The 12,631-nt window shown below is 37.9% G+C and overlaps 1 protein-coding gene across 1 annotated transcript; it reads right to left on the bottom strand.

Moving 5' to 3' along the window:
• Positions 1-2,749: 2,749 nt before the first annotated feature.
• Positions 2,750-3,453, bottom strand: LOC104109124 (agamous-like MADS-box protein AGL80). The gene has a single exon (XM_009618339.4). It carries the CDS (start codon positions 3,444-3,446, stop codon positions 2,802-2,804), a length of 645 nt encoding a protein of 214 aa, XP_009616634.2. The 5' UTR covers positions 3,447-3,453; the 3' UTR covers positions 2,750-2,801.
• Positions 3,454-12,631: the final 9,178 nt, after the last annotated feature.

Below are 12,631 nucleotides of genomic sequence, written 5' to 3'. Positions count from 1 at the left end.
TTCGGTATGGTTCGATTTTTCTCCTTTCGATTTCGGTTTATTCGGTTTGAATACTAACTAGTGCATAGAGTCATAGACGGTAATATTCTTAATTAAAGTACTCAAAAGTACAAAACTAAAAACGTTTGTTGACAAAAGTTTTGTCCAAAACCAGCATATACCAACCTAAAGAGAGAAAACTTAGAGAAATATTTTGTTACTTGCTTAGAGTTAATTGATGAACTTAAAGAATAAAGGAAACTAAAATTTTAGATTTCTTATACTTATGTTATAATTAATAAAATATGTATTGTGTAATATAATATATATTTCGGTACGGTATCGGTATTTTATTTTAAAATATCAAATACCATACCTAATACCAATTTTGTTTTTAAACATAAACCAAATATTAAAATATCGAATACCGAATAATAAAAATTTTAATTTCGATATGATAATTCGATATTTACCAAATTATAAACTGCCGTAGTTAGAAGGTCGTGAAAAGAATGAATCGGAGACCAGCCAAGCTGAGAATCATTTTATACATGGACCACTCTTATAGAAATTACTTTTCGGGAATATTTTCGAGTACGGATATAAGAGGAATCGGTCAATTGCGAGTAAAGCGGGATTTAGTATAATTCACTGATCAGTTACAAATCCTCAACTTGACGTGGGAAAAACCACCGTTAATTGGGGTAACAGGAAGGTGAGAAATTAGGGGAACAAATATCACAAATAGTCTTGCTATTTAAATTCCCACTTCTCCTACGTTGTATCTCATCTGAAATAATCATTCTACTACAACTCTCTCTATCACTGTATTCAAGTAAATCAGAACGTGGCCTAGGAAGATGATCTATCTTTATGAATAAGAATTCTCTTTCTTTTTCTTTATATTTGATTTTCTTATCTGCAATTATTAATAATTCTTGCAATTTATATTTGAGAAAGTGGGTCAAACTGGTTGTTTGTGCCCTAAAAATATAAATTTAAATTATTTGGCCTATGAAGATAATTTTATGTTAAACACAATTACCAAAATAAATCTCAAAGTTCACTTTCTGATTAAAGTAGGGGTGTCAATGATTCGGTTCGGCCGATTATTTTATAAAATTTGTACAATATCAATTTTTTGATCATTCTATTATGTGTACCAAAATTAGACTTTTCGAAACCGTTCCAATCATGTCGGTTTCTCTTCGGTATCATGGTTCGGTTAATTTTCGGTATTTTTTAAATATCATATAAAAGTCACCTGTAGAACTAGAATGCAATAACATATGTTCTTTTATAGGACTTAGCAAAACTCTCTAGACATAAAAGATGGCTAGAGTATAGATCCATCGACTATACTACAACAACGTAAAAGAAATCAATCAAAGACAAAGAAAATATAAATTACACGAGTGAATAGATATTAACTAAGATGAGACTCAAGAATAAAGTTTATAGAAGATTAAATATTCAAAAACATAAATCTAGATTATATGAAAGGAAACATATTTAACCGTTTTAAGTAGAAGTAGCATAATATGTTTTAGGAATTAATATTTTGAGTTAAATTACTCGTTGACTTAGAACCGTTTTTACAATTCCAAGGTGCAAAGAAAAATTTAATATTTTATTATTTTTAAACTTACTATATAAATATTTTTTTCAAATGTAAAATTTATTCGGTACGGTTCGATATTTTTTCGGTATATTTTTGTAAAATAAAAAACCTACCTTAATTATCGGTAATTATCGGTACGGGTATAAATTTATATAAAAACCTAATAACCTAAAGAAACCTGAAACGGAGAGGAGTCTCATCTACTTGAAGTAACTTAAATTTGGGAAAATTTTGCCACATAAGAAATCATATTTTTTCCTGTTAGTTAATTTGATTAACTTTTAAAGTTGGAGCTACCAATGTTTTTTTTTTTTTTAATGATTACAGCATGCAAGGAGGAACAGGATGCTTCGTTCTTCCACTATGTATAACAAGTTAACAGTAGTTGTATATTTATGCGTATAAAAATATTTTAACTTGAAATTAAGAAGGAAAATAACATAGGGAGATTCAAGCTAATCTATCTACTTTGAATTAACTCATAACTCCTTCCCCAATAATTTGTGAATATCAGCTAGTTGATTAATGTTTTGTCGACCAAATGAGTAAAAATGACCTCGAGCAACCTTTTTAAAAAAAATAAGAAATGATAATCAAGATCCACATGCTTAATAAGTTTAGCATGCATACATAACAATTAGTAGTCATTTAAAGTGCGCTGAGATTATAACAAGATAATATTGTAGTTTTAAGATACATCTCAATGCCATGTAGGATGTTTATCATCCATGTTGGTAAAACAAAATGCTAATGCTTTATATTCTGCTATAGTACTCCATCTTGCAACAGTGTGTTTCTCCCTAGATGGCCATGACATGCAATTTTCTCCTAGATAAATATTGCAGCATGTAGTCGATCTCTTTGTTGAAGAAAATAATTTGGCCAATTTGCATCTGAAAATCCATAACTAGGTATTCATACAATTTGCATATGAAAATTCATATAACACTACTCTTCATTTGTAAATCTGAAGCTTTTGAGTGACTTTTGAACAACAATTGTTGCTAAATAGAAAACAAAACAAATAAGAAACCAAAAGAAGCAACTAAATTAAAGAGAAATGGAACACATCAAATATCTTGATAGTTGCACATGTAAGCTTTCCTATGGGCAAAGAATATGAAGCTTCCATCTCGAAGTTGGACAAATAAACCTTTTATTGTTGTCGCGCTAATACTCTGATTGTGATTAACCATATTCATTAATTCCCGGGAGGAGCCAATCGAAGTGCTAAAGGATCATCAACAAGTAACTGAAGACGTTGATCTTGTACGTTAAGTGGAGCCAATCGAAGTGCCAAAGGATCATCAACAAGTAACTGAAGACATTGATCTTGTACATTAAGTGGAGCCACTCGAAGTGGTATGTGATCAATTGGTAACCAAACACGATCTTGTAACTTGAGTCGTATTCTCCTTTCAACAGCCTTCTCTTTCGCTTTCATAGCCAAGTTGCCAACACCTATAAGTTGTCTTTTATCCAGTTCAAAGATAGTCTTTTCCCCAAGATATAACTGCTTAAATAGTTGTTCCATTTCCTTTTCTTCAACTTTCTGCTGATCAATTTTTCTCACATTCTTCTCCATCTCTTTCCTGAGAAACTTTTCGTGTGTTGTCAACTTCTTAAGCCTCTCTACCAGTGGTTTATCTAAAAACCTCAGCAAGAGTTGTTTAAATTTGTCTCTTGATGGCCACACAGATTCATTATTTATTTTATCAGTTCTAAAAACAACAATACCAATTTCTACGCCACACAAAATGGATAGCTCATCTGCTTTCTTAAATAAAGTTTCCATCCTTTCTTGAAGAACAACTGATCTTCTGCGCTCATCGACCAACCTAGCCATCTTGATTTTCTTCCTAGCCATTCTTCAGGGAAGACATAAAATACACTTTCTTTTACAAATGTGAAAGTTTAAAGGTATGAAATAAAGTATATATGGAGGCTTGTGAGGGTAGCGCTCTCTCTATATATGTAGTGACCTGCTTTTAGGATATAGAAAATCCATCTATCATTTCCAGACATGGTAACATATAAATAAGTGTACATAATTGAAAAATCGGGTGTTCACACTTTTATTGAGGTAATAATTTGGTTGTATATGGTAAAACATAAATATTACCCCAATTTAAAGTTTAAACTGTACAATATTTTATGTGTTTCCCTTTTATGGTAGAAAAATTATGAAATCTACATATTAGTTTAGCATCAAAATTTTAGAGGTGTAATAAAATCAAAACCTTTTATTAGTTATATTACAAAATACAAGGTAATTGCGATACAACATCCTTTCTAGCAAAGTAATTGAATCTGCTTCAATTTGAGTAATTCTTTTAATTATATTACTTACCTTATTTAAAAAATAGTAATTCTTTTAATTATATTACTTACCTTATTTAAAAAATAGTAATTCTTTTAATTATATTGCTAATATGTGTCCACTATACTGTCCAACAAGGCTAAAGTATCACAAAGTCGTGAATGTTCATTAAACAATGCAATTCCCAAATCAATCTCAAAATTTACTTTCTGATTAGAGAATAAATTTAATTATTTAACGGTAAGTACTATATATTTATAATAGCTTACCATATCTTATCATGCATGTAGTATATATTAAAGATTTTTCTGAATTTGATGAAAGTAGCATAAAATATTAGAAAATATTTTAGGTGGGATAAATTTCACAAATGGTCATATAATTATGATTTTTTCCACCAAAGACATATAACTTTCTGATGCAATAACTTTTTGCTCCACATTTTTTTTTTAATTTAATAAAAATTAACCCAACTTAAAAAGGACCGAACTCACCTGATCCCAACTGATCCGACCCAAAATCCATATGCATAAATTAAAATATACTAAAGAAACATAAGTGAACCCCCCTCCTATACGCTATTTTTCCTCTTATACATACCTTTTACTTTTTGAGATTTTCATCCAATTTGATAGTGATTATTGTCTCCAGAGCTCTTTGATTTCGAATATCTATCGCCTTTTCTATACCTTTTATTTTTATTTTTTTACGTCATAATCTCATGTAAAAAATTATTATTTTGAAAAAATATATATATATATATATATATATATATATATATATATATATATATATATATATATATATATATATTATTAGCATTGTATACATATTTGCTTTCTCATAAATACCCCCAACATCATATCAACAACATATGAACAAATGGGGGTTTTCCGTCCTTTCCCAATTTCACTCGTCCATTTCTCTTCGTCTCCTTTCCACCCAGCACCAAAATTTCTTCAAAAAAAGAATATCAAATCTTGCTTCCCTTATAATGCAATCTCGATTTTTAACTCCTTCACGGGAAACTCCATTAACATTAATCTAAAAACTAAAAGTATATCATTTTTGACTCCTCCTCCTCCTCCTCTCTCAGAAGAAGCTTTTGTTTACCCGAAAAATGGATAGAGTTAAATTTGTACGTTATTCTAAAGATATGTGATATAGCTTAATACAAACCGTAAGGGTAAATAAAAATATCAAATATGCATTGCAAAGAGTACAAAGTAAGCACGGTTGTAAAGAAGATGATTTTTAGGACTGAACAGGTTGAACCAATTTATGAAGCTTAGAAGAAACAACTCTTCTCTATAGGAGAATATGGTGCTTGAATTACAATGTAAACAAAAACTTGCCCCTTACAGAATTAATAACCATTCCCTTTATAGTAGAGGGATCTTACTTTAGATATAATTAATAATACATAGTGGGAGACCCATGATAAATCAGTTTTTCCATAATTCCTGCCAAGATTCTCTCCTCTAGTGGGATTGCAACGGCTCTTGTCTATGAGCTCGATATTGAGTGGAGTTTTAGGTCTCGACTCGAGCTATCGATCTTGACTTGAGCTCGATTCTGACTCGGATCCTTGCATTAATTCGGGGTCAGTGTTGGTCGGTCTCTGAATCATAAGCTCGATAACTTTACTATGCATCATAGTTCGATTTGGATTCGAGCTTGATAATGATATCGAGCTCGACATTGATTGGTTCCTCGGGCTCAAAGGTTGTTTGTACCATCTTCGGAACCCATTTCGAAGTCTTACTCCGATCTATTATGTTTTGACCTCGATCGATCGTACGAAGGTCGAAATCTATTTCAACCGTATACAGATAGTCCCCTCGTTTCTCGGGAAGAATGTGGTGAGAAACGATATGATTTTTCAACGGCTCGATCGGATTATAAGCTGACGTTTACATTGGGCTCGACCATGACGCACATGATAGTTGTCCCGTCATTTTAGTCTTTCAAGGCATTTAATGCATGTCAGACGGTGGTCGGCCACCGCTGATACTGAACCGCCATTGCTTTAATCTATAAATAACCATTCCTTTTATCATTTACCACTTTTACATCTTCAATCTTCCAAATTTCCCAAGTTCTTTTTCGTTCTCTCTGAGTTTATCGCAAATCTATGATTCTTCTTTGCAAGATTCTTCTTCTAAACCACCAAATCTTTGTTACTTTCTTTAAATCCAAAATGGTGAAGATATCAAAAATCGTTCCCCAAAAAGAAAAAGCTTCTTCTTCCCAATCCGCCGCCGACAAAACACCGATGGATCCACGGCCTGAAGAGTGCGTTCCGGCGGCGTGTGTTCTTACCTCCGATTTCAAACTCGATAAAGGTTCGCCGGTTCCTGGCCGATGTAAGCCCGTATCGAGATATAATTATTCGATAACCCGGGAGCATATCGAGCGGATAAAGAAAGATTGTAACTGGGAGAACAAAGAAGTGGTAGTGTCGTCTCCCAGAGACGATATTACTACTCATGTGAGAGGGTTTTTAAGCGTGTATACTTACCTTTTCACGTTAGGTCTCCTCGACCCCATTATCATAGATTTTTGTCATAAATACCTAATAACCCTAGGCCAGATACATCCTTCCTTTTGGCGGATCATTATTTTGATCCGATATTTTATGAGTAAAATCGAGGGGATGCCTTTCACCCTCGATCACCTTGTCCGATTATACCGTCCTCGCCTTTTTCGAGGAGGGTTAATAAAACTCCAACGCTGAGCTACCAAGGCTTTGTTCTCGAATATAGACGAGGATAAGGATCGAGGCTAGATGGGCAGATTCGTTCGAGTAAGGATTTCGGACCTGATTCTGATCGAAAAGATGCCTTTTCCCGAGGAGTGGAACATGAAGCGTAAGTGTAATTCTGCTGTTATATCCTACAATTTTATCCTTTCATTTCCTTCAGCAATATTCCCCTTTTGTGATGCAGCAGTTCCCTGGATGCCAGGCGCAGTGCCCGATCTCAAGAACTGGGTACGTGATCTGGTTTCGACCTCCTCCTACGCCGAGCGCTCATGGAGCGACTTGTCGAAGGGCCGATGGGAGGCCCAAAATCACAGTAAGCACCTTTATCGTATCTTTTGATAATTTGAATAAAGTTCTTTTCACACACTTTAATAAAAAATTTCTGTGTGTAGGTGTGGGCAAAGATGCAGTTTTGAGGCCCTCATCCGTCGAGGAAGAGGCTTAGGCCTTTGTCCCAAAGCCGGTGAAAGATAATAAGAGGAAAAGAGCCCCCGTCCTCGAAGATCAAAAACCAAAGTAAAGGACGGCTCGTAAGCCGAACAAGAATATCGTTCCTTTGACCGTAGAATCAGTTCTGCGTCTGAGGGATGAAGAAGAAGAAGAAGAAGAAGTAGAAGAGAACGATGGGTCTGCACTGGCGACCAGAACGAAGAAGACCACCGACGTTCCACAGGCAGCTGGATCGATGGTGGTTCATAAGGCTCCGCCACGAACTGAGGATATATCGGAGAAAGATTCGGGCAGAGTCCCCGAGTTGTTGGAGATCAAAGACGCTTCCCATCGAAGGCAACAGATGAGGGATATGTCTGAAGGGACTCTTCTCAAATCTTTTCAAACCGAAGAGAATGCCCCAGGTGATTCACTTGGGGTAGTAGCAACCGAAGACTCGCCCACCTTCCCTGCTTTTTCCACAGGGGCGATTCGGGAGGCCCAAGCTTTGGGGGCCCTCAAATTAGATAGGCCTCATGATGGAGACGATCCTTTTCGTGACTTGTTTATCGGTGTAGAGGACACCACCGATACGAGTTACACATCAGATCTTTTTCACGGAGTGCAGCAAGCTTTGAATCAGGTAAGCCTTAAATTATACGGCGTTACCTTTAAGTTTGCTTTTCTTTTCTAACTTCATTTCTTCTTTCTTTGCAAGCTGCGGCAGTTCATCGAGAATCATGTTTTCGGTCCCGAACCGAGTTGCGTCGATATGAGGCCGAGCTTCAACGGGTTACGGAGGAGAGGAAGTCCCTAAAACTCCTCTTAGGCCAAAGGGGGAAAGAAATAAAAGACCTCCAAGCTGAGTTGGCCAAGTCTCACCAAGATCAGATTGATCTGTCCGAGCAGGTAATAATACTTTTAAAAACATATGGGCTCAATACCGGAATGATGGCTAATTTTTCGATCTCACAACTGCAGCAGAAAATTGAGATAATTGGAAAACTCCGTGAAGAAGTTGATGTGATAAAAGCAGAGTCTTTGAAGTGGAAAGAAGGAATGGACCGCTTTGCTGCAGAGAAAGAAACTGCTCGAGCCCAATTGTCATCGGCCGAAAACCAAGTTCAAAAAATGAAGGAGAAAGGCTCGGTCCAAGTGAGAAGAATAGAGTAGCTCGAGGCTCGGTTGGCCTCTGAATTTGCAAAGACCGAATCCGACGCTGAAAAGGCAAAGGCCGATGCGGATGCACTCGTGGCCGTCTATCGGGCCGATGCTGGAGCTGCCCAGGTCCAAGCAAGAGAGGCATCCAAGACCACCGAAACTCGAGCACATTGGGTCACTGAACTTGCTAAGTGCCGATCTCGGAGGGAGACCCTCGAGGAGATCCATGCTTGAGGTTTCGACCTCGCTGAAGAAATTAAAAGGGCCAAAGAACTCAAAGCTGATGCTGAAGCCTTGGTTTTCGGTGACGATGATGATGATGATGATGATGATGATGATGATGATGATGATGATGATGATGATGATGATGGGAGTAAGAGCGGGTCCGAGAACGGGGGGAGCCCGATAGAGAAGAGACCGCTCCTGGGGATAACCAAGAAGCTTAGTCCTCAATTTTTATGTTGTAATCAATTATGTAAATAATCTTGTATATAAAAATATCCCTTTTTGCCGACTTGCTTCTGTTCTGTTTCCTGTCTTGTGAATATTTTATTCACGCCTTATGAATATTTTCACAAGGATTTAGGAAACTTGATCAAATTTGGACTTCGTAGCCTTTATAACCGAGTGAGCGCTTACTCAAACTTGAAGTGGTGTAGCCCTTAGGCTTAGTAGTCGAGTGAATAATTCGAACTCGAAGTAATGTTGCCCGTAGGCATAATGATCGAGTGAGTGCTTGCTTGAACTCAAAATAAAAATAGCCCATAGGCTTAGTAGTCGAGTGAATGATTTGAACTCGAAGTAATGCAGCCCGTAGGCGTAATGATCGAGTGAGTGCTTGCTCGAACTCGAAATAAAAGTAGTCCGTAGGCGTAATGGTCGAGTGAATGATTCGAACTCGAAATAAAAGTAGCCCGTAGGCGTAATGGTCGAGTGAATAATTCGAACTCGAAGTAATGTAGCTCGTAGGCGTAATGGTCGAGTGAGTGCTTGCTCGAATTAATGTAGACCGTAGGCGTAATGGTCGAGTGAGTGCTTGATCGAACTCAAAATAAAAGTAGCCCGTAGGCGTAATGGTCGAGTGAATGATTCGAACTCAAAGTAATGCAGCCCGTAGGCATAATGGTCGAGTGAATGATTCAAACCCAAAGTAATGTAGCCCGTAGGCTTAGTAATGGTCGAGTGAGTGCTTGCTCGAAGTAATGTAGCCTGTAGGCATAATGGTCGAGTGAGTGCTTTCTCGAACTCGAAATAAAAGTAGCCCGTAGGCGTAATGGTTGAGTGAATGATTCAAACTCGAAGTAAAGTAGCCCGTAGGCATAATGGTCGAGTAAGTGCTTGCTCGAACTCGAAATAAAAGTAGCATGTAGGCTTAGTAGTCGAGTGAATGATTCGAACTCGAAGTAATATTGCCCGTAGGCGTAATGGTCGAGTGAGTGCTTGCTCGAACTCGAAATAAAAGTAGCCTGTAGGCTTAAAGTCGAGTGAATGATTCGAACTCGATCCTGTTTGCATAATAAATCTCGAAATAGAGGAGTTTTTCTTGGATATAAGATATCGGTATATAAGAGAACTTTTCTTTGCAAGTCATTATACATGTGTTCATGTTTTGCGTCAGGGCTCGGGCCAACTACATGAGCATGGTTCGTTTTGACCATTTGGCTCTTATAACTTTTCCTATTGGAACCCTGTTGTTACGAAATATCGATGAGCATGGTTCGTTTTGACTATTTGGCTCTTATAACTTTTCCTATTGGAACTCTGTTGTTACGAAATATATTTCTTGCATCAAAACTTGATATATTTGAGGGCTAATGCCCCCCAGTATTCGAGGTTGATTATGAAGAAGACTCGAATACTGTTGAATTGCCCTCAGGTAGTACATGGTTGTTGCCTCATTAAAAACCTCGCCAGGAAAACCCATTTGGGATAAAAGCCGATCTAAGGGGAAAAAGAGTACAACACGTACTTTAAAACCTGAGGTCTCGATGTCTTTGATCGAACTCCTGTGATGGGTTAGCTTCGAATATGTATATATGGGCGAAAGCAAAGAGATAATCATACCTTAACAATAATATCGTTTGAGGAATGATATGTTCCAGTTGTTCGATAATGGTTTGCCATCCATCGTTTCGAGTTTATAAGATCCCTTTCCGACTATATCGAGGACTTGATAGGGTCCTTCCCAATTTGGGTCGAGCTTCCCTTCATAAGGATCTCGAGCATTGATGGTGACCTTCCTTAGGACTAAGTTTCCGATCCTGAAGTGGCGGAGGTTGGTTCTTCTATTGTAGTACCTTTCGATTCGTTGTTTTTGTGCAGCCATTTGAACAAATGTCGCTTCTCATTTTTCATCTAATAATTTGAGGCTAGTGTTCATTGCCTCATGGTTTGATTCTACCGATGCATGTCAAAACCTTGCACTGGGTTCTCCGACTTGACTGGAATTAAGGTTTCAGAATCATATACTAAGGAAAACGGAGTTGCTCCTGTACTGGACTTTGATGTTGTTTGATATGACCATACGACTTCGGGCAGAATTTCTCTCCATTTCCTTTTGGCTTCGTTCAACCTTTTCTTCAAGTTTTGGATGATAGTCTTGTTTGTTGATTCGGCTTGTCCGTTCCTACTGGGGTGATACGGTGTCGATAATATCCTTTTTATTTTATGATCTTCGAGAAATTTTGTTACTTTACTCCCGATAAATTTCTTACCATTATCGCATGTTATTTCTGCGGGTATCCCGAATCGACACATGATGTGATCCCAGATGAAATCTATAACCTCTTTTTCTCTTACTTTCTCGAACGCCTGTGCTTCAACCCATTTAGAGAAATAGCAGTCATAAATAAAATGATGTTAGCTTTACCTGGGGCCGATGGTAGGGGGCCGACGATATCCATCCCCCATTTCATGAATGGCCATGGGGATAGGACTGAATGAAGTTGATCCCCGGGTAGATGGATCATCAATGCAAACCTTTGACATTTATCACTTCTTCAAACAAACTCCTTAGTGTCCCTTTCCATGCTATCCCAGTAATATCCTACTCTGATGATTTTATGAGTCAGTGATTCGGCGCCGGAGTGGTTCCCACAAGTGCCTTTATGGACCTCTCGTAAAACATAATCGGTGTCTCCTGGTCCCAAGCATACTGCCAATAGTTCATCGAACGTCCTTCTGTACAATGTTCCATCTTCAGCCAACGTGAATCGAGCAGCTTTGGTTCGTAGAGCCCTTGACTCTTTAGGGTTCGATGAGAGTTTTTCATTTCCCAAATATTCAATATACTTATTTCTCCAATACCAGGTTAAGCTTGTGGAGTTTATCTCAGCGTGCCCCTCCTCGATTACGGACCTCGAGAGTTGAACGACAGTCCCCAGAATCGATCTCATCTTCCTCGACCGATGACCCCAAATTTGCGAGTGCATCAGCCTTACCGTTTTGTTCTCGAGGCACATGTTGCAAAGTCCATTCCTTAAAACGGTGCAAAGTTACCTATAACTTGTCCAAATACCTCTGCATTCTGCCTTCTCGAACCTCGAAGGTTTTGCTTACTTGGTTTACTACCAGTAAAGAGTCACATTTAGCTTCAATCATTTCTGCTCCCAAGCTTTTTGCCAGCTCGAGACCTGCAATCATGGCCTCGTACTCGGCCTCATTGTTAGTTAACCTAGAAGTTTTGATAGACTGCCTAATGATGCCACCCGTGGGGGGTTTCAACACAATGCAAAAGCTCGGACCCCTTCATATTCAAAGCACCATCTGTAAAGAAGGTCCAAACCCCCAATGATGTACCCGATTTTAACAAGAGTTCTTTTTCAACTTCGGGTACGAGGGCTGGCGTGCAATCGGCCATGAAGTCTGCTAGAATTTGAGACTTGATAGACGTACGGGGTTGATATTTGATATCGTACCCGCTGAGCTCGACAGCCCATTTAGCCAATCGTCCCGATAGTTCGGGCTTGTGTAAAATATTACGAAGTGGGTAAGTTGTCAACACGCATATGGGGTGACATTGAAAGTATGGTCTTAATTTCCTAGAAGCACTTATCAGTGCGAGTGCTAATTTCTCTAAGTGTGGATATCTAGTCTTTGCTTCTCCTAAGGTCCGACTTACGTAATAAACAAAAAATTGTGTACCTTGCTCTTCTCGAACTAGGACGCCACTTACCGTAATTTCCAATACAGCCAAGAATAAGTAAAGTCTTTCATCTGTCTTCGGAGTGTGAAACAGTGGCGGGCTCGACATGTATTGCTTCAATTGTTCTAAAACTTGCTGGCATTTTGGGGTCCAAGCGAAGTCGTTCTTCTTTTTGAGTAGAGAGAAGAATTTCTGGCTTCGATCCGATGGCCT

This window comes from Nicotiana tomentosiformis, chromosome 12 (genome assembly GCF_000390325.3).
Source record: "Nicotiana tomentosiformis chromosome 12, ASM39032v3, whole genome shotgun sequence".
Taxonomy (NCBI): Eukaryota; Viridiplantae; Streptophyta; class Magnoliopsida; order Solanales; family Solanaceae; genus Nicotiana; species Nicotiana tomentosiformis.
This window is presented reverse-complemented; position numbering and strand designations above follow the sequence as displayed.